Below are 23,375 nucleotides of genomic sequence, written 5' to 3'. Positions count from 1 at the left end.
CTTACCCAGACCCAGGAGAGATGAAGAAAAGGGCTGTTTTGTGGCCAGGTGAGGTTGTGGTACTGGTAGTCTCAGTAAAAAAAATCAGTGAAGCATGGAGTTTCTGAGACAATTACAGAAATGAAGTTCCTGGAACACATGGTTTCCTCAGACCAAAAATTTTCAAATTGTAGCACACTCACCTGGAGAGTGCTACAGATAGATGGGCTCCATCTCCGCAATTTCTGATTCAATAAATCTCAGAAGAGAACAAGAAATCTGCATTTCTAACAAGTTCCCAGGTGATGCTGATGCCACTGGTCCAGCGACCACACTTTGAGAACCACTTTCCCCTATATCCTTGAGGCCCAATTTTTACTGTACATTGAAATCACCTGGAAGGCTTTTAAAATGCTGATCTCTGGGTCCTCTCTCACCCTGATATTCTGGTTAATTGGTCTGCAGTACAGTCTGGCTGCTAAGACTTTTTAAATTTCTCTCAAGGAATTCCAAACTGCAGTCAAGGCTGCAAACCACTGGAGGCTGAGGTGGGAGGATCACTCGAGGGCAGGAGTTCAAGACCAGCCTGAGCAAGAGTGAGACCCCACCTCTACTAAAATTAGAAAGAAATTAAACCTGACAACTTATATATATATATATATATATATATATATATATATATATATATATATATAAATTAACCAGGCATGGTGGTGCACACCTGTAGTCCCAGCTTCTCAGGAGGCTGAGGCAGAAGGATCACTTAAGCCCAGAAGTTTGAGCTTGCTATGAAATAGGCTGACACCATGGCACTCTAGCCCAGTCAACAGAACAAGACTCTGTCTCAAAAAAAAAAAAAAAGATTGCAAACCACTGCCCCACCATGGTACATCAGACGTGTAAAAAGGTGTGCACATCTTGACCTACCCTTCACCTTACCAGAAGCAGGAGTATCTCTACGAATCCTCTACTTTGGAAAATGGTAAGAATCGGTTAAAGAGGAATCTGAAGAATCTTAAATGGTTCTGAACTCTAGTCTCCCTCCTTCTGCTACATCCATCCAACCTCCCTTGGAGCAACTCTAGCTGGAGACAACCTTTCTTCATTTAAACAGCCCCAGCTATTAAACCCAAAGAAGACTCATTCAGCCCTGGCTGCTCCACACACAACTCGTTTCGGAGCCTGTGCACATATTGGTGACTGCCTGGAATGGCCTCCCCTTCCCTGACTTCCAGAAAACCCCAATCTGCTCCTCTCTGATGCTGTTGCGATCCAGCCTCTTCAGCTCGTTACCTTGCTGAGTCCCTCCTCCTGGTTCCCACAGTGATTTTTATAACTACGCTTTTCTATTACAGTTCTCCCTCTGCCTCATAACTACCTGTTTGCATTTCCATCTTCCTTCCAGAAAAATGTGAGCTCCTTGAGGGTAATCTCTCTCTTCCTGGCAGCCCTAGCTCAGGAATTAAATGAATGTTCTTTGAATGAATGTTGAGCAACATATTACCCAGATCATTGACTCCTCCCTCCTGGGCAAAACAGTTTCTTACTTTTCCCTATTATCTCTCCATTTGCATATCTAATTGCCAAGGGCTTTTACCTTTATCATAGTTGAAAGGTAAAAAACGAATCTCTCCTATCATATGATAAATTGCAAAACAACCCAAATAAACCGAAACTATTTGAATGGAGTCCCAGAATAGAACCTAAAACAGAGAGTTATATAAAATGAACTAATTAAATAAGGAAAATAAGAATTTTACTATTGCATTACAAGTTCCTGGTTTTACCTAAGTGAATGATAAAAAACAGTGTGGAAGAGCAAAATGACTTAACGGTAAAAATCTAAGCCCCAGAAGATCCTCGCATCCTTCTATTCTAAACTTAGCTCAGCCACTGGCCCAGCATGTGAATGAGTCACTGCTCTTCCTTGACTTAAATCATCCCTCTTATAAAACTTGTTAAAGAAAGACGTCACTGCAAATTAGATGTTGGAGCTAAGTTTAGCCATCCTCAGGACATAAATATTGTAACTTATGTGACTTCAATCATTTTTGTTTCATGACTTATATTTGGGCATGTGCTTGAATACGTGTTTATATACATACTGCAGCTAAAGATATAACTTCTGCATTGACATAGGTTTTATATATATATATATATATATATATATATATATGCAAATATCCACAGAAAACACCTTGCCCAGAAACATCCTTGAGCTATTTTAAGAAGCAGCATTATTTTACTGACAAATGGTCAGAATTTAGCTCTTTGGCTTGCCCCCAGTCTAACCTCTATGGATCAACTGTCCTCTTCAGAGAAACTGTGATGACTCTGTGTGTGTGTGTGTGTGTGTGTGTGTGTGTGTGTGTGTGTGTGTGTGTGTGTGTGGTGTGTGTATGTGCTCGGACACATGTGTTGGGGGTAGATAGGGAGACCTGCTCTCCCCCGGCCCCTGCCTTCACTCAGGCAGAAGCTTCCTGGTATAACTTGGGAGTAACGGGGTCTGTCAACCAGAAATACTCCTCCACAGGCTTCCCAGAGAAGCCCGAGTTTCCAGTCATGGCCAGCATTACCTTGGTTCTTTAAGAGCCTTCTTAACGAGCACGTGTGCTTTACCTGGATCGGGATGCCATGTCATCTGGAAGAGGTTGTCCCTTTAAAATCTGAGTGACTGGAAATGTTTGTTTAACTGATCAAACTACTATTGCCCACTTACTGTCACCTGTTTGAGGTCAGGATCCTGAAAGAATGACAAAAAGGAAGGCTCCGTACAGAGAGTGGACAAAGTCTGAGTCCTGCTTAACAGGAGGAGGTCAGACGCCTGAACAGTCCTGCAGCCCGACCCAGGCACTAGCAAGCAAGTGGCAGGGTCCAGAAGCCAGGAAGATGCGAGCAAAAGTGTAGCTCTGGCTGGGGTTCAAACCTGACCGCTGCATGAGAATTTACAGCTCACAGAGAACTTTGTCGTCTCATTAGAATCTCATAAAATCCCAATGACTCTAGTATTGTTATTTTTATTCTCATTGATATGAGGGATGAATATGTGAGATTCAGAAAAATCAAGTGGCTCACCCAGAGTCACTCAGTGAGTAAATGGCAGAACTGGGCTGAAACCACGGTCTTCAAAATCCAGCAAGTCTTTTTTACTATTAATACCTTTTTCTTCCTCTGTGTGCCAGGCCACGCAGTGGCTGCGCCAAGTGATTCTGTCCCCTCCATTACACATAGTCCATCGTTATACTCCACTACTGGGTTTCTACTTACTGTGGCCAGAACTGACCCGATGACCTAGCAATAGTCAACCAGGCTGCTCATGTCAAGGGAGCTGGTATACAATGGAACATGGAGCAATTGGTAAAGGAGGAACCAAACAGAAAGGCATATATTAAGACAGGTAAGGAAGGTAGTCCAAGTCCCTAGACAAGGAGAGTATGTTGCTAGCATCTTCCTGTGGATCAAAGGAAGATTGGAGACCACAGAAAATAAGCTCTGGGAGAGGCCTCATGGGGGCATCCTGCCTCCAGGCAGGCCCACACCTCAAATATCCAATTCATATGTCATTTAGTCTGTCCATAAATAGTGAAAAAGAGGCATTCTTCAATTTCCTTAAGAAACCCATTCCCATATTCAATCACCTTTCCTATTAAAATAAAGGTGTTCTTCTGTGTTTAAATGTTTTCCATAAGCTTTCTTAGGTCTGCTCAAGAAGAGATCATCAGTGACATTTAAATAATATATTTAATATTTTAAAGCCTACTAAGAACCCCTTCAGGTTTTTACTTCTCTCTGTCTACTAAAACAGCCACAACTTCTTGGAAATCTTCTAAGGCATGAGTTCCATTTTTCATGCCTTTAATCAATTCCATTCATTGCTCATCTGTGGTCCCTTTCCAATTTTACCACATTCACCTTAAGACGTGAAGACCACAACACAGTACCCTCGATACAATACTCTGAGGAACAGACCAATAAAAGGCTGGTTTCCTAGCTCCTGAAAAAAGATCGCTCAATAAAAGCCAAGGTCATGTTCATGCCAAAATATCACTCATATGTAGCAGCCCAGAGTTGCTGATTCATTCCGCGTGCGCTCCATTTGCTGCCCACTTCCCTGGCGCGTCTCTCCGGGCTATGTTGAACGCTCCTGCACACAACCTGAACTGACCCTTCCTGAACAGCACCGCTGGAGAAAAGGAGTTCACAAGTCTAAAATACGATAAGAGCAGCCACTTCATATTATCACAGATGACCAGAGAGTCACAGAAGTTTAGAACAAAAGGAACATTCAATGCAGCACCACAACGAGAAAGAAGAAATTCCCAATATATGTACATATATATGTATATTTACATATATATATGTACCAATGGAGCTTCCGTAGGTGCAAATAGCCTAAGGACATTTGTAGGTGATTTATACACTTAGGTCTGTCTATGTAAAGGTAAGCATTACCCTCATTCACCAGCTCAAAGGTTTGATCAGCTAAGAGACCAAGAGAAAGCCAGAAGTACCTGGAGCTTGGTAGAAAACGTATCATGGCAGGGTCAGCACTTAGCCAGTATTCTCTCTCGTTTTTGCTTTCCACGTGCATATAAAACCAAGCCATGCCTCATAAAGGGAAACTGCTGCAACCCGGACTTTTCCTTTTTCCTCCCTGAAGCAAAACATGATTGTGTAAATAAAACCCCAGAAATGTCTAATCAAGAATGAGAAGTAAACCCCAGCAACTAAGATGTAGGCAAACAAGAGAACAGACTCCAGAATCATCAAAGAGCTTGCTGGCGGTGCTAGAGGCATTGCTAGTGCAGGGACTGAAGCCTTCACTCTTAATAGAGACGTGTTCAGAGCTGAGTGCCCCAGGCCTCTCTGCCTGGAGGGGCTGAGGCCCTGTTGGCAAATATTTACTCAGTGTCAAAACATTCCTTCCAGAGTGATATTTTTCTTTACTCTGCTAATGAAATACAGCCCTGTGGAGGACAGTGAGGTAGCACCAGGTGCCACTAACCTCCACAGAGCATCCAGCACAGGGCCTGGGCCATCTCACATATTCCCAGAAAGAGTTTAGTTCTATGGAATGTTGGTTTCATTTCCACATGTCCAGCTAGGTAACCTAAGGTGGACACGTCAATAGAGACTAGCCTGCAAAACCAGTAAAACTATTCGGTTATATTCATTTACTAATTGCATTCTAGTTCCAAAAAAAAAGTACCACTATTTGTGATATTGAGATCTATTAAAACACAATGAGGATAAGAGATATTGGCTCTCCCATGTTCACTGCAGCGCTGTTCACAATAGCTAAAATATGAAAACAGGGCCGGGCGCGGTGGCTCACGCCTGTAATCCTAGCTCTCTGGGAGGCCGAGGCGGGCGGATTGCTCGAGGTCAGGAGTTCGAAACCAGCCTGAGCAAGAGCGAGACCCCGTCTCTACTATAAAATAGAAAGAAATTAATTGGCCAACTAATATATATACAAAAAATTAGCCGGGCATGGTGGCGAATGCCTGTAGTCCCAGCTACTCGGGAGGCTGAGGCAGGAGGATTGCTTGAGCCAGGAGTTTGAGGTTGCTATGAGCTAGGCTGACGCCATGGCACTCACTCTAGCCTGGGCAACAAAGCGAGACTCTGTCTCAAAAAAAAAAAAAAAAAAAAAAAAAATATGAAAACAACCCTTTGTAGATATGCCCATCGACGGGTCAATGGATAAAAGGGCAGGTGGTGTATACATACAATGGAATATTATTCAGCCATAAAAAGAAGGAAATCATATGTTCCAACATGGATGAGCCTTGAACACATTATGCTAAGTGAAATAAGCCCAGTTATAAAAGGACAAATATCATATGATTCTACTTATACAAGGTATCTAAAGGAATCAAATTCACCAAAGTAGAAAGTAGATAGCTGTTGCCAGGGGTTGGGGAAAAGGGGAAGTGGAGAAATGTTCCAAAGGTATAAAATTTCAGTTACACAAGATAAATATCCTCTAGATATCTGCTATACAACATTGTGCTTACAGTTAACAATACTGTCCCAAACACTTAAAAATGTGTTAAAAGGATAAATCTCATGTTATGTGTCTTTCACCACAATTTTATTTTAAAAACCCAATTCTCTTCCACTACATTGTAAATGGCAAACTGAATTAACAATAAAAATTATGTGCATGTCAGAAAAATAACACACACATACAATGAGGATAGAGTATTTAAGAAAAAATAAAGACAGGGTTCTGGTGCAGGCCTGAGCCAGGCCTCCTATGCCCAGCACTCCTAGGTCTAGAACAAGAGCCAACTCCATGAGTGTGTGAACTGTACCCCTGCTCAGATCAGGCACACACTTGCTTCAATACTCTGCTATGCCTGTCTGGAAATTCTTAATAATTTTTGAAAATTTTCATTTTCATTTTGTACTAGGCCACACAAACTATGTAGCTGGTCCTTCCCAGAACTGGTTGTGCCTGTTCACACACTTACATAGTTCATTCCATGTGACTAGAAATTGATGGCGTTCAATCATCATTAGATAATCTGTGCACAATGGAGCCAAAGGTTGTAAAATTAGAAAATATGTCAGGATATTAGACACATCTAAAGATAGTTTTTGTGACCATGTAAAGCAATTAAGCTGGAGGTTTAAGGCTTTGTATTTGGGGGTAAAAGAGATTTGGAAATCCCTTACTTTGGGCTTCCCTCTACCTACAGGACCTACCCCTGGGCAAGCTAATTACCATTGCCACCCTCCCAAGCACATCTTCCTCAAGGCACTGGGGAGACCTGGAAAGTCAGAGCATCCAATTGCCTCCAGCCTGATGTCTCCTGATAGTCTTTGCTCAAACTGGATCCTTATTACAGCAATGGTAACTTCTAGACTACGTAAGTAACCAGTGCTTGTTTTCGCCAAGCCTCCAGCTCAGTTCTCTGAAGGATTTCTTCAGGGTCACCCAAAGGAACCAGAATAGATACTTTTCAGAGACTTGAGTTGAGTATCCCTGCAACAATTGGGCAATAAAATTTGCCTATAGTTTCAAGACAATTTAAATGAAAAGGGAAACTTAAGTCTGGTCTCAATGACTTTAATCTACAGAGATAATTTATTAAGAATGACTAAAAAGTGTTTATTTCAGGGTATAATCAAAAGAAATCATAAAGAAACCATTCATGTCTATTGTCTGAGTGCCTTCTTTTTTTTTTTTTCCACTTCTTATCAAAGCTTAAATTTTGGAAACACCCACATCAATACACAAGGACAAATACAGTTGGGATCTTGGAGCAACTCCAAGGAATTTGGGCTTTATATTAGTGACCTAATATTTTCTTAGAAAACAAATTCATTTAGTCAGTCTATAACTTTTGGTGAGCACCTACTAAGTTCAAGTTCTATGTTACCATTCCCTCCTATCACCTGAAAGCATGAGGCTTAGCACCTCAGAGCATAAGAATTATCACCTGCTAGGATCAAAAGAGAGCAAGGAAAATGGAAAGGAAAACAACCCTTCAACACTCCAATAGCCTCAGCACTCAATCGCTTTTGGTATTCAAAGGAGTTAGTTTTGATTCAATGATTCAACAGGTATTTGCTGCTGCCCAAATCCTTCCTAATATCAAACCAAAATCCTTCATGCTATACCTTAAATTATATTTTTTTAAACAGGGAAATGGTGAATCCTGAAAAAAAAAAAAAGAAGAAGAAGAAACAAAATTGTCCTTTTTTTATTGTCTGCATGGAGAGTAACTATTTGCCAACTTCCACAGAATTAACTTCAATTCAACAATTAGTGATTGACTGCCCATTAATGCCAGAAACTGCAGGGCCTAAGGATGAAAAGTTGGATAATTATGGTCCTCATCCTATTAGCATAAGATCATGGATGCAACCACACACTAAACTAGTATAATAGTATGAAAAGTGCAGCCAGGAAAACAGAGATGATCCTTCTTTGAAAGACTGGTAGCATTTCACTAGGAAAGCAAAGATACAAAAGCATTCTAGAGAGAGAGGGCCACAAATAGAAGGTGTTAAATGAGAGCAGAAAGGTAGGTTGAAGAGGAATTATTAAAGACATACTAAAGACTTTGGATTCCATCCAATGGGCCACAGAATACCATAAAAAATTTTCAACTCAGCATAGGGAGGTAACATGACCAGAGAGTCTTATTTTATTTTATTTTATTTTTTATTTATTTTTTTTTTGAGACAGAGTCTCACTTTGTTGCCCAGGCTAGAGTGAGTGCCATGGCATCAGCCTAGCTCACAGCAACCTCAAACTCCTGGGCTCAACCAATCCTCCTGCCTCAGCCTCCCAAGTAGCTGGGACTACAGGCATGCGCCACCATGCCCAGCTAATTTTTTCTGTATATATATTAGTTGGCCAATTAATTTCTTTCTATTTCTAGTAGAGACGGGGTCTCACTCTTGCTCAGGCTGGTTTCGAACTCCTGACCTCAAGCAATCCGCCAGCCTCAGCCTCCCAGATGCTAGGATTACAGGCGTGAGCCACCGAGCCCAGCCAGGAGTCTTATTTTAGATCTATCTGTAAGCAGAGCAGACTGAGTAGGAGGGAATAATTAGAGTAATTAGTAATTAGAGTAACAAAAGTGTTAAGAGGGTATTGCAAAAATAGCCAAAAAATTATGTGAATGTGAAGTTCTGCAGAAAATGTATCAGATTTAGTGATCAATGAAATGAATGGGGAAAGGGGAGGAAAGGGAAGAATACTGTAAAATACAAAGATTGGGTAGTATGGTGAATAGTGATACCAATAAGAAAGAAGAAGAATAAATATGGATAGTTACTTTATTTGAGAACATACAGCTGAGCCTCTGTTTCCATGATGGGTTCTGCATCATGGATTCAACCAACCATAGTTTTTTTTAAAAAATTATATCTGTACTGAACATGTACAGACTTTTTTCTTGTCATTATTCCCTAAAAATATAGTATAATGACTATTTATACAGTATTTATGTTATATTAGACATTATAAGTAATATATAGAGGATTTTAAGTATACAGGAGGATATGTACAGGCTATATGCAAATACTACTTCATTTTCTACCAGGGACTTGAGCATCCTTAGATTTTGCCATCCAAGGGAGGTCCTGGAACAATCCACCTTGGATATGGAGGGACAACTGTATTGAGTTTAGGTACCCACTGGATGTCCAGGTGAATATGTCAATGGCGCATCTGAACTCTCTCACCAGGCTTGTAGGATTGCAGACCATAGCAGATGAGATTTTTCCAAGGTAAAAGTATGGCCCCAGGAGAAAGAGGGAAGGACAGAACTTGAAGCCATCTACATTAAAGGAGGAAAAGGAAGTAATGTAAAAGATTGAAAAAGAGGCAGAAAGGCATATAGCCTGTACATATCCTCATGTACACTTTAAATCACCTATATATTAGTTATAATATCTAATATAACATAAATACTGTATAAATAGATGTTTCTTCTGAGGAGAAAAAAAGAGAGCTGAGTCTCGGGAACAGGTAAAAAGAAAGTTTTTGGCATGAAGGAAATACTATAAAGAGATAATACAAGATATTGGATTTGACAAATATGGGACAACTGAATATTGTCCCATATTTAAAATTGAGGTGGGAATTTGAAGTGAAAAAACACGTAGAACTAGAGGGAAAGAAACTGGGGAAGTTTTGTTTTGCCTTTGTTTGTTTTTGGAAAATGGAGGAAAAGTCAACAATGAAGTCAGGAGGGTGGGATGGGCTGAGCATCCAGAAGAGAGAAGCAAACAAGTACAGGAAACAGAAACAGGAACTGATTAGAAGTAAGCACATTATAAATCCTACAGACATAGGTAATCATAAATTTACAGTTGAGTGGGATCAAAACAGGCCCAAGATTTTTCCCAATACTTTTCAGCAACCAGGAAAACACACATGGTTGGGTTGGGCCAAGTTTGAGGAGTATTCAGATGAGTGTGATAAAAATGGTCAGGGAGTGAAAGCATTCAGGGCCAGGGAGGGTCGTTAAACTGATCTTAGAGAAGTGAGGAAAACGTCAAAGGGAGAAAATGACAGAAAGCCTGGGAAATGGACGGAGGACATCAGAAGACTGGAGTCTCCAATGTTATGGCAAGTTTCGTGGGTGTCAGGAAATGGCAGCAGTTATGGGACCGTAATTCATACTCAGAATTTCAAAGTTTCCAAGTAGAACAATTCTAAAGCACTAGTCATTCAAAGAAGTATCACTGTTGGCAGCAAAAGATGGTAAGAGCTCCTCCAAGGATATTTGTTACTATAGCTAAAACCAGTTACTGGAGTTCACATCTAGGTACTCTGCAATATTTAAATATTGAAAAGTTAAAGTAAAATTTCAGCAGAGGAGGTGAAGTCTTTGGAACACTGGTGCCCTAGAACTTGTAAAACTTCCCGTTGGCTGGAACCTCTGCAGACCACTCCTAACACTCTCTTGTGTGTTCTGAAGAAAAACTACTACGCCAGTTTGAGTTGGGTTTCCACTACTTGCAACACAGGTCCTACCTGGTATTACAAATAACAAACAAGCAAAAACTGGCTTAAGGAATAAAGGAGAAGTATAGGCTTATTTAACAGGAAAATCCAGTGGTATTTCTGGCTTCAGGATTGGTTTGATTCAGGGGCTCAATGATGTCATCAGGAATATGTCTTTTCTTGTCACTGCTCTGTGTCCTCATGGTGTCAGCTCTACCGTGAGGCTGGGTTCTTACATGGTGTGCTATTATGACACAAGACACCATTCTTACACGGTATGCTACATTGTGCAACGTAACACTCCATTCAAAAGGAAAGAAAGGACTGCTTTCTCAGAAGGTTCTAAAAAAAGGTTACTCTCTAATCCCACTATTCTAAAATAGATAACATGCCAGTCCCTGAACTGTTGCCAAGGGATGCAATAATCCTACTAGTTATATCTAAAAGTGTAGTTATCATTCCCACAAAATCCATTCCCTGCATGGGGGAGGTATGGTTAATGAAGTAAGAATCAGGGTAGTTAATAAGGGAAATGTGCATAGATATATATTATACTACTTTCTTTGTGGTTTATAAGTGATATTGCTCTCTGAATTGGGATTCTATAATATACAACAAAGACATAAGCTAAGAAGAATATTAACTTAGACCAGATGACATCACCTACTATAATGTTAAACTGCTAAAAAATATTTCATTATGTCCTTTTTCCTGCTTATGAACTCATGTTTCAAATTACATTTCAGTTGATGAAGGAAGTTTTTTTCAGCAGCTATAGACAACTGCTCTGTTAATTATCACTTTGAGGGCAGTCCAGTTCCCAGTCTGCATCTCAAGATATGCTTTTTCCTTTATTCTAAGAAAAAGCATTACTGTCTTGAGGCATAAGGTGAATTCTCTTTAGTTTGGAAATGTGATTCTTTTCTTTATCAGAATGAAAAAGAATAAAAGCCTGTGTAGTTTGAGTCTATTGCAACCTTTTTCCTGTATGTGAATTTAAAGTTCATCTTATCCTATGGCAGAAACATACCTAATTAATTTGGCATTCTTTTCTATGTAACTTTTCCTGGAGGAACATCTAGTTTGATTCATGATGATCACCTAATTAATAAGTTAATTTTACTTCCTATATGTGCTTTGCAACTGTCCTACTAGAATAAGGAGAAAATGTCATGGTGAATTCTGCAAGTCCTTTGGTTATTTCAGTCACTCAAAAAGATTCTTATGTTCTGAGAAGTGTGTTGGGCATTAAAGTGCAATATATCATCCAAGCCCTCCAGGAGGGCATTCACCCAGGGAAACAAGCCATGCACTTACAAAACAGTTAAGGAACAGGGCAGAGCAGGGTGGAATTAAAGGTCAAAGTGGCAATAGAGTAAGGGTCTCAGGAAAACAGCGCAGGAGTGGGTGGCAGGGGGGTGAAGATGATTGTGATTCTGAGCTGCTAAAGGAGATTCCTAGAAAAGGAAGGCTTGAGTGAAAGGATGGTGTTGGAGGACAGAGAACCTGTGATAACGGAGATTACTCTAGAACATCTGATCAGATGGACAAGGTACTAAGAAGGGGCTAAAACGACCTGGTTGAAGGGGAAATGACAAAGGCCAGGATGACAGCTGCAAGCTGATGTAAGAATCCAGAAGTGAGGTAATAAGCAGCAGGGTCAGTTGGCATCTCCCTTCTTCAAAGAAGGATGGCAACAAAAGAGAAGAGGGTAAACTTTGATCTTGGTTTTCAATCTTGTAACGGTGTCAACAGTGGGGCTGAGTTTGAAGTCAGAGTGGGGCATCCAAGGGAAATCATCTTGTAAACAGTTGTGGGGAGGAGTGAATACATTAAAACCAAAGTGGGAGTAGATGCAATTGGAAGTAGATTTCCAAATTACTCCCAGCTAACTACACAGATTCTCTCTATTATAGCAACAATCATACTAGTCATGTGGTTGAATTCTTTTGGATTGTACTTATAGGATCACTCTCCTTCCAGAAACTACTTTAACAGAGAGGTCCAACCAGATGTCCAAACAAAATAATGCTAACTAGCGGCCTTAGTGACCTAAAGAAAATACTGAAATTTTCAAAAAGCCTAATGTCCATCCAGGGAGAATATGGCTTATTGTGTGCAGGTAACATGACCTGTTACCTATTTAATATGAAGAAAAGATCCAGCCCCAGCACATATATGTGCCTACATATGTCACCAAATTCTAAATTTAGGCAGTCTCAAAGTTTAGTGCACATTATCTAGGGCTTTTACATAAAATGCAGATTCACTGGTTCTAATGGAGCCCTACAATTTACATTATTAATTCCCCCAGATGATCCTGCTTCAGGAAAACATTCCTTGAAAAAAATACTAACTCCCAGGTGTTAGTCAAGCTCTCTTGTCCAGTGTGCCTGGCCCATTCCAGGTGTTCAGTAAATATGTGTTGTACTGAATTAATGTGTTCCCAGCCCTAACAGCAATAAGGCACCTACATGGCTTCTTGAACACCAATATATATATGAAGTCTTCCTAAGAAAAGCCCTCATTTGAGTTATTCTACATAAGAGAATTTAGCAAATTGTTATCTACGTGAACTTACTTTACTTGAAGTCAGCTAAGTCTAGGATTTATCTTGACTTTCTTGACAAGCCATTAGCCCCAGTCAAATAAATTCTCTTTCTTTATTTTTCCATTTACCACACTAGTGACTCCATGGGGGGGGGGGAGGAGGAGAACGTTAAAGATGGAAAAAAACTCCTTATCCAATAAAATCCAATGTAAATACGAACCATACTATACTCATTTTTTTTTCATTTACTACAAATGGGATTTCTAGACTGTGGGCCTTAAATACTTAGCTAATTGCTGAAGATAATTTTTGAGTCCTTGCTAGTCCTTTAATACTACTGTGACATATTCATTGATTTTTTTATTTGAAACATTGATTTTTAGGATAAAAATCTGGCATTTTAAATTAAATGGTATATGACTTATTATAAGCAACTTTCAATACATTTTTTCAACCCAAAAACAGTCAAGGGCTCCCAAAAAACACACAACTGGGGAATTTATGGGAATTGCACACAAAAGCCTTGCTTTAAAGTTTGTTAATATGAACTAATGAAGCACATAATCCACAAATGACTTTTTATGTTTTGTCCTAGGCTTCAAAGTACATTTTATTTTAAAGGTATCTGATTAACTTTCTACTTACTCATGTTCTTGTTCCTTCTACGCAAAACATTTTAATCAGAGATGATTGTTTGTATATCTCTAAATACCTTTTAAAACCTCCAAAACTAATTACTTAAATCATTTTTATACAAAATTTTATCAAGACCAATTTAGTCTGCAGAGTTACTTATAAAAGAACAATATTATATAGCTATTTTATAAGTGTAACTAATGCTCCAGTATTGTCTCCCACCACTGCCTAGTAATCTTCTGAATACTGAGCAATGTGTACACACACTGGGAGATGGAAATTAACCTAAATTGTGCATATTATAAATGTTCCAACATCCGTGCCTATTTATGAGCTTAAAATCTTCTTAGGCATCTTCATCTGAGTGGCTACTTTAAATTTTTAGTTGACTCCAGTAACCCATCAAGCAGATATTAAAGTACAATTTATGAAAATACATGGAAACTTCGATATATATTCCAGACATGAAAAATCTTATGGTTGCTAAAGAAATATAATACTTTAAGAGATTTTAAAGTAGTTTTTTCCTGAATGTCCTTTTTTCTCCAAACATTAGACCAAGTTGCATTGTTTACAAAAATTTATTCATACAAATTTTACACACTTTATATAACAGTTATCAAAGTCCTAGTTATAGATATCATGTGTGTAATAATACTTGGTTAAGATGTTTTTATAATCAGTGGCACACAAAGTAAGAGCTTCAAGACTAACATCTACCTAAATTATCACTATAGCATAAATTTGCTCCAGTTTAGTAAGGCTCTTGGCATTTCTAAAAAGTATACAAAAGATTAAACTGGGTGATCACTGTAAAATGCTTGCAACTAGCCACGGGAACACTAAATTAGACTTCATAAATAAAAGGTTAACTAGAGCCCTATTTCACCACTAACAGCTGACACAAATACAGAAAACTCTGCCCATTATCCAAGAAACAAATAATTAAGACTAAAATGCAAGCTGATGTGTTGCAGCATTGTAGGGCCACTAAATAGCCATCTGTGATTCGTGGCGATTTAAAAGGCAAGAAAGGCACTAAAGCTGCAAACTGCATCCTGTGTCACTTTGCCTGAGGAGACTGCAGAATTAAAGAGAGACTGATCCTGCGCTCAGGACTCAGGCACAGATCGAATGCCTCTGTTTTCACTGTTTGCAATGTGATCTCCTGGCAGAATCCATCCTGCCTGGGAATGCAAATCCAATTCCGTTTTCTTTGATTTATGACTTCATACTGATCAAATCCGTAAAGGAAAAAGAAAGATCCTTTCAACTTTACAAGCTACGTTTAATCTTTTTCTTGTTTTTTTTTTTTGTTTGTTTGTTTGTTTTATTTTGTTGTTTATTTTCCAAAAAACTTGTGCCTAAAATTTGGGAGACTGGCTGGCTGGTTTGTTGTTGCTTGATCTGGTTGCTGGGTGAAGGTTCTTTTGTTTATAAAGATTACTCTATATGTTCAATGAGTTGACAGGAAACAGACATGCTTTCTTTAGCCAAGAAAGGATACAAGGGTAGGTTTCTCAGGGTCTGTTGGAGCTTGCTTACCTCACTCTTGACCACAGATATAAGATAGTACTCATACATATGAAGAAGAGGTTTAAATAATTTATCAGTAAAACTGAGCAACATGTGAACACTACACATTCTAATATGACAAAGGTTGGTTTTATGAAATAAATTTTACTAAGCAATAAGCCATAATGTAGAAAAATACATTTTACCTACAAACTCAATAAACAAGAAACAAAAGGTTCATATTTAGTGCATAATTACTTGGTAGCTACACAGGGGTTCCTAAACTTTACAATAAGAGCTTGCATCAAACAACCAAATAAAAAAGTAAGAAGCATTCACAAGTTTAAGAGAAGTGAATGAAAAATGGTAAACAGTACTTAAACAGTGCAGGAGGGTAGGAAGGAGGGGTCTCCAGAAAACCACAAAGAAAAGGGGTAGCTCGTACAGAGCAGGGTTCAAAGGGGAGGGTCCTGGCCATTTCACAAGATGAGAAGCATGGACAGCACTGGAGAAAAACACATTGTACTTTGCATCCATTTCCAATACCCAGCCCCAAAGTCACTCAGGCAGCAGACCAGGTGGAACTAGACTTGCCCTCAGCTTCCCAGACCCTGGGGGGCATCCTCAAACCAGCCCCTCTCCAGGGTCCTCCTCCTACTGCCTCATGCTCTGCCTCTTCCACTATGCCTCTATTTCCTTCACTTTGTTCCAATTGCCCTAATCTTGGGATATTAGGTTCCCTGGAGCATCGGGAAGTACAGAAAAGAGAGCTTCCTATCCAAGCCTCCCTTCTTTGTACAATTCCCAACTCTTCCCCCAGGGAATGGCTGACGAGAATTCTGGGGAGAAGCACAATTTGGATTGAGCTGTTGTTTTATCAGGAAAATTTCCTTCTGGGCTGAGAGTCTGAAGAGAGACAAATACACGTAAAAGTAGAATCAAAGAAAGCAGAAGTATTGGAATTGCCACCCAACCAGGGGGACAGTGCCCAGTTGAGTTAGGCTGGGATTTGAAGCAGCCTGCCTGGGAAAGAATGCCCTTCAGCAATTCTCCAAATCATTACCTCAAAATCTCCCCAGAGCAGGGCATCATTGTTTATGTACAGTAGCAAATGGTCAGTATTAATATCTTCAGGCCTGTCACAGATAAAAATACTATCCTTTTAATTCCAGTTTACAAAAATAGGAGTAATATTCAAAACAATGATTGTCTATTTTCTATTTATTTTATATAAAAACATAAACAGCTCAGGCGAATTTTCAATCCTTGTGCACACTTTGTATGAACTGCTCTCTATTATACTTATATATATATACTCTTTTTATATATTTATAATATATATCAATAATTGGTCCACAAAGTATATCTGTGCATTCTCTAGTGCTTTGTAAAAAGAAAAACAATATTATTATCAAAATATTCATTTAATGGCTTTACTTCATACATAAATACATGTTTGGATAGAACACATGAGCGATGACTGTTCAGTCAGTTTGGAAAACGACTTTTCATTGTGTCAGGGTTGTATACACAGGGTAGCTGGTAACTCATCGCTACAAATACGCTATTCTGCGTCCTTTGTTTTTAACCCTTTGTTTATACCTTTTCCCTAGGACGGCCGCCAAGTATTTCTTGACAGCCATTTGTTTCCTGTAGCGACTGTAGCTGTCCGTGAAGATTCCGTCCGAGTGGCGCTTGGAGAGCGGCTCCGAGTCGTCCTCCGCGCCGCCGCTCAGGGTCCCACTGCAGGGAAGGGGTCGGGGGAGGGTGGCAGGGCAGGAGACACAGATTCAATAGCTGCGGGGCGCAGGCGGGCCCAACCCCACGCGGGAGCCTTCCAGGAGCGCACAGGGCGCGCCCTGTCCCCCCTGGCGGCGTCGCCTTCCTCTGCCAGGGCTGAGATGGAAACCCCTGGGTCCCTCCCTCCCCACCCAGCGTTTCCTGGCGCTAGGTCCTTACAGAAGGCGCCCGTGATGGGATCCAGGCGAATGGCGGGCGATCTAAGCCTAACCTTTCTCCAAACGCTGCCCTTTGATATTTGCCCGTCCGTGCGTTTGCGCCAGACTGTCCTAACTCTGTTTATCTCGCTCCCGACGTACAGAGAAAATAACCAAAGAGCCCTAAATGCCACGCGGGCTGCTGCCGTGGACTTGGCATCGATCTTGCAATTCCTAGTCAAACATGAGCACTCCTCCCCTTCCGCACGCTAAGTTGAAAAACGTGATAATAATATAAGTCGACAGGCTGCAGGCAATATTTTTCACCTCATGAATTATTCATTGCGAAAATGTAATCTGTTTCCCCATGGGCTTTATTAAAATGTTGCCTTCTGCTGAGATATGCTTCACGCAAGCCCTATGCTCGGGGTTTGTCTGGCGTGAGCAAGAACTGTTTGTTTCCCTAAGTGTCCAAATTTGGTGATTTGTTTATTTCAATTTGAATTTTCAGTAAATGCAACCACCCCCTTCCCCTTCCCCCGAAAAAGGCATGCTTAGAGGAAATTATAGCAAATCCTCCCGCGAAGCTTGAAGGTTTTGAACGACTAGGGGGGTTTGTTTGGTTTCTCTTTCTTTTCATTCAAAACGGATCAAACACCCCAGTTCTCCTGCCTTCTTCCCCTCTCTCCAGATCTCCAGTTCTCTGGCCAAATTTAAAGTGCCACTTCAAAATCTCCACCAGTATCCCACACCCCCCACACCCCCCCAGACCCTGGAGGGCAGATTCACCCTGGGCCCCAAGTGCACGCGCGGACTTAGGAGCCGCGCCGCCCGCCCCGCGCGCGCCCGCACACACACCCGCCCCGCGCGCGCGCCACCCGGCGCGGGTTAACTCTTTCGCAAACTCTTACCCCACGCTCTTGGCCATGAGCGACTGCAGGTACTTCCTGGCGGACAGCTGGTCCAGCACTTTGCGGTAGGCCTCATTAAGGATCCCGTGGGCGACATCTCTAACGGGGAGGCAAAGGCGCGTCCAGAGTCACGGATTCTGTCCCCAAGGGGTCGAGAGACCCCGCTGGGCACGCGCGCCGGTCCGCGTGCAGGGAGGCTGACAGGGAAACCCCTAGACTCTCAGCGCAAACCTGGAGAATAACTCTCTTGGGGTGTGCCCCTGAGTGCATGCTAGGCTTGGGAGCTGGTCCTGGCCTCCGGGAATGGCAGATGTGGAGTCTGCGCCCCTTGATTCCGCTCCCTGACACTCCGCGGGCCACAGACCTTCCGGTCTCCACGCGGCCCACAGGTCCACACAGACCCGCCAGCTACTAATTTTCTGTCTCTCCCACAGGATCTGGCCTGGGAGAAGAGAGGCTTGAGAACTTTTATGGGAGGGGGGAATAAAGGCTGCTCGATGGGCCACCACGCCGCCCCTCCCGCGCCCTCCGTCCCGGGGCGCCGGAGCCCGGCTCTGGCGCGGGGCCGCGGGTCCTACCTGCTCCGCGCGGGGTAGTACAGCGCGTAGGCGTCGTGCAGCGCGGAGGCGGGGCTCCCGGCGCCCGGCGAGTCCGAGTCGTACATGTCTTGCAGCGGGTTTGCGTCCCCGTCGTACGCCTCGTCCTCCGGCCTGCAGGGTAGCCGGGGACAGAAGGAGTGGTTAGTGCAAGTCCTCCCCAGCTCTGCCAGGACCCCAAAGAAAGGGGCTGCACTGATTTTCCTTTTTCCGTAAAGGACCCCCAGGGACAAATGTCTTTTCTTCCAGGACTGGGGTGGGGGCAGAGGTAAGGAGGAGGGAACTACACCCCACAAAATTTCTTACCCCGCCAGGCGTCTTACCCACCCCTCCTTTCGCGGATAAAAGGTCGCTCTGCGGGACCGCGGGCTCAACGAGCGAAGGGAAACCGAGGCGTTTCTGCGGACCGCGCACACCTGGCCACCAAAAAGGACCGCCCCCTCCCCGCCTGGCGCCCGAGCCTCCCCAAAGTAGCGACCGGCGGGGAGGAGGAAAGCCCTAGGAGAGACTAGGCGCGGACCCAAGCGGAGACCCAAACAGGGAGGCTTGGAGCTAAAACCAAGAGGATGGCTGGGTGGGGTGTGTGGCGGCCAACTCGAGCAGCCTCCCCCACCCCAGCCTCCAAACCCAGGGGAGCCCTTCCCTGCGCAGATGTAGGTCACGGAGAACCTCCGGCTTCTATTTTGGGCAGGAGAGGATCTGGCAGGAACATGAATAATAGATGTCCCTAAACTTAGCCTGTTTGGCGGCGGCTCATATTGTGTTGTGTCCACGCCCTCCGGTGCCTCTCGCCCGGGGGAAAGTGCCAGGCACACGGGAATTTGAAAATAGCTAGGGGTGAAATAAGGGGGTTTTTTAATCCACTAAATAAACAGTTCGCTCTCGTCTGTTAGCGATAGCGAGGCACTGTCTCAACCCCGGAGCGCAGGGAAAGGGTCAACAGGGGACCAAGAGCCAGCGGGTGCTCGGCGACCTGGCAGTCGCCTTCGTCTACTGCCTAGATCTCTGATACAGCACGGGTGGGGGTGGGTTAAAACACACATCCCTCTCGCTTTGGGCCCCTGGAGAGACTTGGGATGCAGCCAGGGCAAGTGGCACTCTCTAGGCGGGGTGGAGACATACTTCGTTACTTCGCTGGCCTTTTCTCCATCCTTGGAGAGGCCGGGCGAGACGAGCACACCCCTCCGCGCCGCGCACCCAGCTTTCCTTCGGTGACGCGCCTCAGCCCTGGCTCGGGCACCCTGAACCCCGGCTTTTCTGGCCACTGCCCTGCTCCGCGCCCAGCTGCTGGAATCCTAATACAGAAGCCAGAGCCCATCGCTCCCGCCACGTCAATGGCAAACGTTCTCGGGCGCGGCTGGTAGGAGCAGCTCGGCGAGCAGAACGCGCGCCCCGCGCTGCCCCGCGCCGCGGGTGCGGACGCTGCGCGGCCGAGACGCTCCCACTGTCCGGCACGCAAGCCCGCTACTCTGGGGCTGGGAACCCGGGCAGTGCGGACCGATTAGAAACCAGGGGTTCATAAAAAAGCCAAGATTCCTCCATCCTGGGCCGGGCAGGGCTGTCCTCCTGGTCCTGCCTGCCTGCTTGCTTTCTCTTCCTCCTTCCTTGCGTCTGTTTTTCCCCCTCCCTCGTAGTCTCATTCTTTTTCTTCCTTCTTTCAAGTCGCTTTTCCTCAACCATCCCAGGCCAACACCCCCACCTCCACCCCAAGAAAATCTGGGACTCAAAACGCAGTTGGAACACAGATCCCTGGAAAGAAAGCTCTTGGGGGGCAAAGAATTCGAGTGAGGTGAAGAGGAAGGGCGGAGGAGAGAGAGGAAGACCCCGCCCCATAGTCCAGAAGGAGCTGGAACAAAGCAAAGTCCGAGAGAGCGAGCTTCGCGCTCAACCCCAGACCTGGCTCCGGAGCTGAAGTTCTCCTAACTCATCCTAAGAATAAGTAAAAGAATCCAAGCTGGGGGCCTCGCTCTGCCTATGTCCCGCGGGCCGGGTTGGGGGAGGGGAGGTGTCTCTGGCGGTCCCAAGCTCACTCTCTCTACCCCGGCCGCCGCGGGGCTGCTCGGGCTGGGGGAGGGGCGCCGAGCCGTCGCGGAGCCTGCGGGACCCTGGGGCTCCGCTCGGATCCCCGACCCCGGCCGGGTGGAGGCTGGCGGTGGCGCACTGGGGGCGCCCGGGGCGATGCTAGTAGTCTGGACCGGGGGAACTGCAGGAGGGAGACCGTGGGGAGGTGATCGTGGAAGGGAAGCCCCAGCTCCAGCTCGGCCCGGCGGCCAGTACCTACCTGATCCGGGGAAACAGGAGTCCGGCGGCGGCAGGTGAGCAGTAGACGCTGCTGTGCATTATTATCCCATAGACCAGCAGGGCCAACCCCGCTCCGCTACACATGGTCATTCTGCGCAGGACGGGAAAGAGGACACACAGCTGTGAGAACGCCCCTGGCCTTCCACCCTCCAACCCCCCAAAAACTCCCGGAGCTGGGGGAGGGACGGAGCGAAGCTCCAGCTCCCAGTACTGAGCACCACTTAGTGACAGCCGGCGCGCGCCCTGCCACTTCTTGCTTGCTATAGTTAGAAAAAAATTATGTCTGTATATACTCAGCGCTCAATAACTAGCCAGACCTGTTACGAAGGAAAGCCAACTCGTACCCTGATGCTGATGCCAGTGAACGAGTCAGCAGTCAGTGAGTCGTTCGGTTTGGTAAGATTGTTTCCCCTGCTATCCGACTCTTACCGCGGCTGGGAGAGGGTCTGCAGCCAAGTAGGACGGCGGGCGAGGGGCTCCTTCAAGTTTCTGCGCCGGAGTCACAACCGGAGAGGCATCACCGTCTGGCGTCGGTGTCTGAGAAGAAGCCGCAGGAACGAGCAGCCGCGGCAGGAGGAGCTGGAGGACTTGTTTGCTGGAGCTAGTGTTCTGTTCAAAAGTTTGTAGACGCGCAGAACTAGGAGGGAGCGTGACACCGAGGGAGAGAGAAGGGGGCGAGGAGAGAGATGCAGAAGAAAGAAAGAGGAGGCGATGAGCTAAACGGGGAGGGGGAGCAAAGTGGCCCCAAGTCCGCCAGGAGAAAGAAGCAAGTGATTAAGGAAAGGAGAGGAGGTCTAAGAAGAAGGGAAGGAAGAAAAGGGAGAGGGCCGGCGACGCAGCCGGCCTCGGCGGAGCCGCGGGTCAGGCAGCCGCGACAGTCCGCAGCGCCTTCTCTGCTCCGAGGTCCCTCTGGCTGCGTCTGAAGCTGCGGCTTCTGCTGCTGCTGCTGCCGGAGACCGGCCTTCTGCTTGTATTTATAAGTGCAGTTAGCAAAAATCTATCCGAACATGGTTTTAGGAGAGCCCTCTTTGTCCACATCTGTCTGCCTATTGCCTTTAAGTACAGAATATTTGGTTGCACTGTTGCGCTCCGATTTTTATTCATGAAATGACTTCCCTTTTTTTTTTTTTTCAGTCACGTAATGATCGGGTATCAGAAAAAGACGTCAGCATCCTAGTCCCTCAAGGAACATATTAACTATTCTGTGCTGTCCTCTTGGATGATAAGATCCGGAGTCATCGACTTCTCATAAACACCTTTCACTCATACAGTCCAATTTTTAAGAAGTCCAATTATTTTGATGGTTTTCAATTTCACCCATTTCTCAAGGACAGGTAAAGACTTTGTAGAATTTCAAGGATGGTAAAGTCGTGTTTTTACCTATATCCTTACTATTTCTCTTCACTTTTTCCTCAAGCCCCACCAATCAGAGCTCTGGTCTCTGGAATTAAGCACCATCAAGCTCTCCTATTAATAAATTTAATTTAGTTCTCCTAATTTCTTGCGTATGTTCTTTCAGATAGACCATTAAATGTGGAAGTCGTTTTGTGTTTAAAGGGAAGTCTTGGAAGATTTTCAGTAAATCGCTAATGAGTCTGGCTGCCTTGGACAGTCTGGCTATGATAGATTGATTAGAGGCAAAGCTGGTCCCAGGCAGAGGCCTGTGGAGCTGTCCAGGCTCTGGGTGCTGAACTGCTTGGTCACAGATGCTACAAACCTTGAAAATTGCCACTGGTTTAATATTGTCCCAGAGCCTCTAAATCTAAAGATTTGGCAGTGGTGCTATTAATGTGGCGATTTATTGTCTAAATCACCCCACCATTCAGATACACCCTCCCCCTTGCAGTGTCTGTGAACACCCTAAGGCTGAGAATGGTCTGATCCCTGCCTAGATTTGAGTAAAGACCGTTCTGTGTCTCCCATTAGTCCTTGTCTGGGGCATTCTAGGTTGCCTGTTGGGGCACCATTACACTCTCTGTGGATCTTACTAACTTTAAAAATTGAAATTGTTAAATTGTGTTTTCCACAAGAATTGAAATTTTAAGAATTTGGGGGTGAGAAATACATTTTTCCCCCGCTTTATTTACACCTTGAGCTCTGTTTGTGGAAATACAAGCAGGCTGGGAAAGCACAAAGATTCCCAGTACAAGTTCACTTACTGATGGTTTCTAACGGGAATCCCTCCTTTGGGAATGGTTAAATTTTTTTAACTGAAAATGATATGGCAAGAGGAAGGCAATCAGGGAAGACCACACCTACCCAAAGACTTCCAAGTCCCTGAGTAATTTAAGAAGATTCGTAAATTTCTACTCCAGTAAGAGAACTCTGGTCTATTTTAAAAAGGAAATAGAGCCATCAATAACCATTAGTGTGCATTTTAATTATTTGGATCTTACACAAAAATTAGAGGAAATGACAATTTGGTGGGAGGGTTTCCTGTTACTATGATTTGGATCCAACACTTAAATAAGCTATATT

At 44.0% G+C, this 23,375-nt stretch overlaps 1 protein-coding gene and 1 long non-coding RNA gene across 2 annotated transcripts in view; one reads left to right on the top strand and one right to left on the bottom strand.

The window, feature by feature from the left end:
* LOC142861627 (uncharacterized) overlaps positions 1 to 23,375 on the top strand; it is a 355,037-nt gene that overhangs the window by 94,922 nt on the left and 236,740 nt on the right. The window lies entirely within an intron of this gene.
* Positions 14,200 to 21,935, bottom strand: ADCYAP1 (adenylate cyclase activating polypeptide 1). Its single transcript, XM_012746285.2, has 6 exons — positions 21,815 to 21,935; positions 21,327 to 21,613; positions 20,878 to 21,044; positions 18,579 to 18,710; positions 18,001 to 18,099; positions 14,200 to 16,895 (listed from the first exon to the last, which is right to left on the bottom strand). Exons 1-6 carry the CDS (start codon positions 21,933 to 21,935, stop codon positions 16,706 to 16,708), a joined length of 996 nt encoding a protein of 331 aa, XP_012601739.2. The 3' UTR covers positions 14,200 to 16,705.

The sequence above is a fragment of the Microcebus murinus genome, chromosome 17 (genome assembly GCF_040939455.1).
Source record: "Microcebus murinus isolate Inina chromosome 17, M.murinus_Inina_mat1.0, whole genome shotgun sequence".
Classification (NCBI taxonomy): domain Eukaryota; kingdom Metazoa; phylum Chordata; class Mammalia; order Primates; family Cheirogaleidae; genus Microcebus; species Microcebus murinus.
The sequence above is the reverse complement of the archived record's forward strand: the minus strand, read 5'-3'. Positions and strand labels throughout refer to the sequence as shown.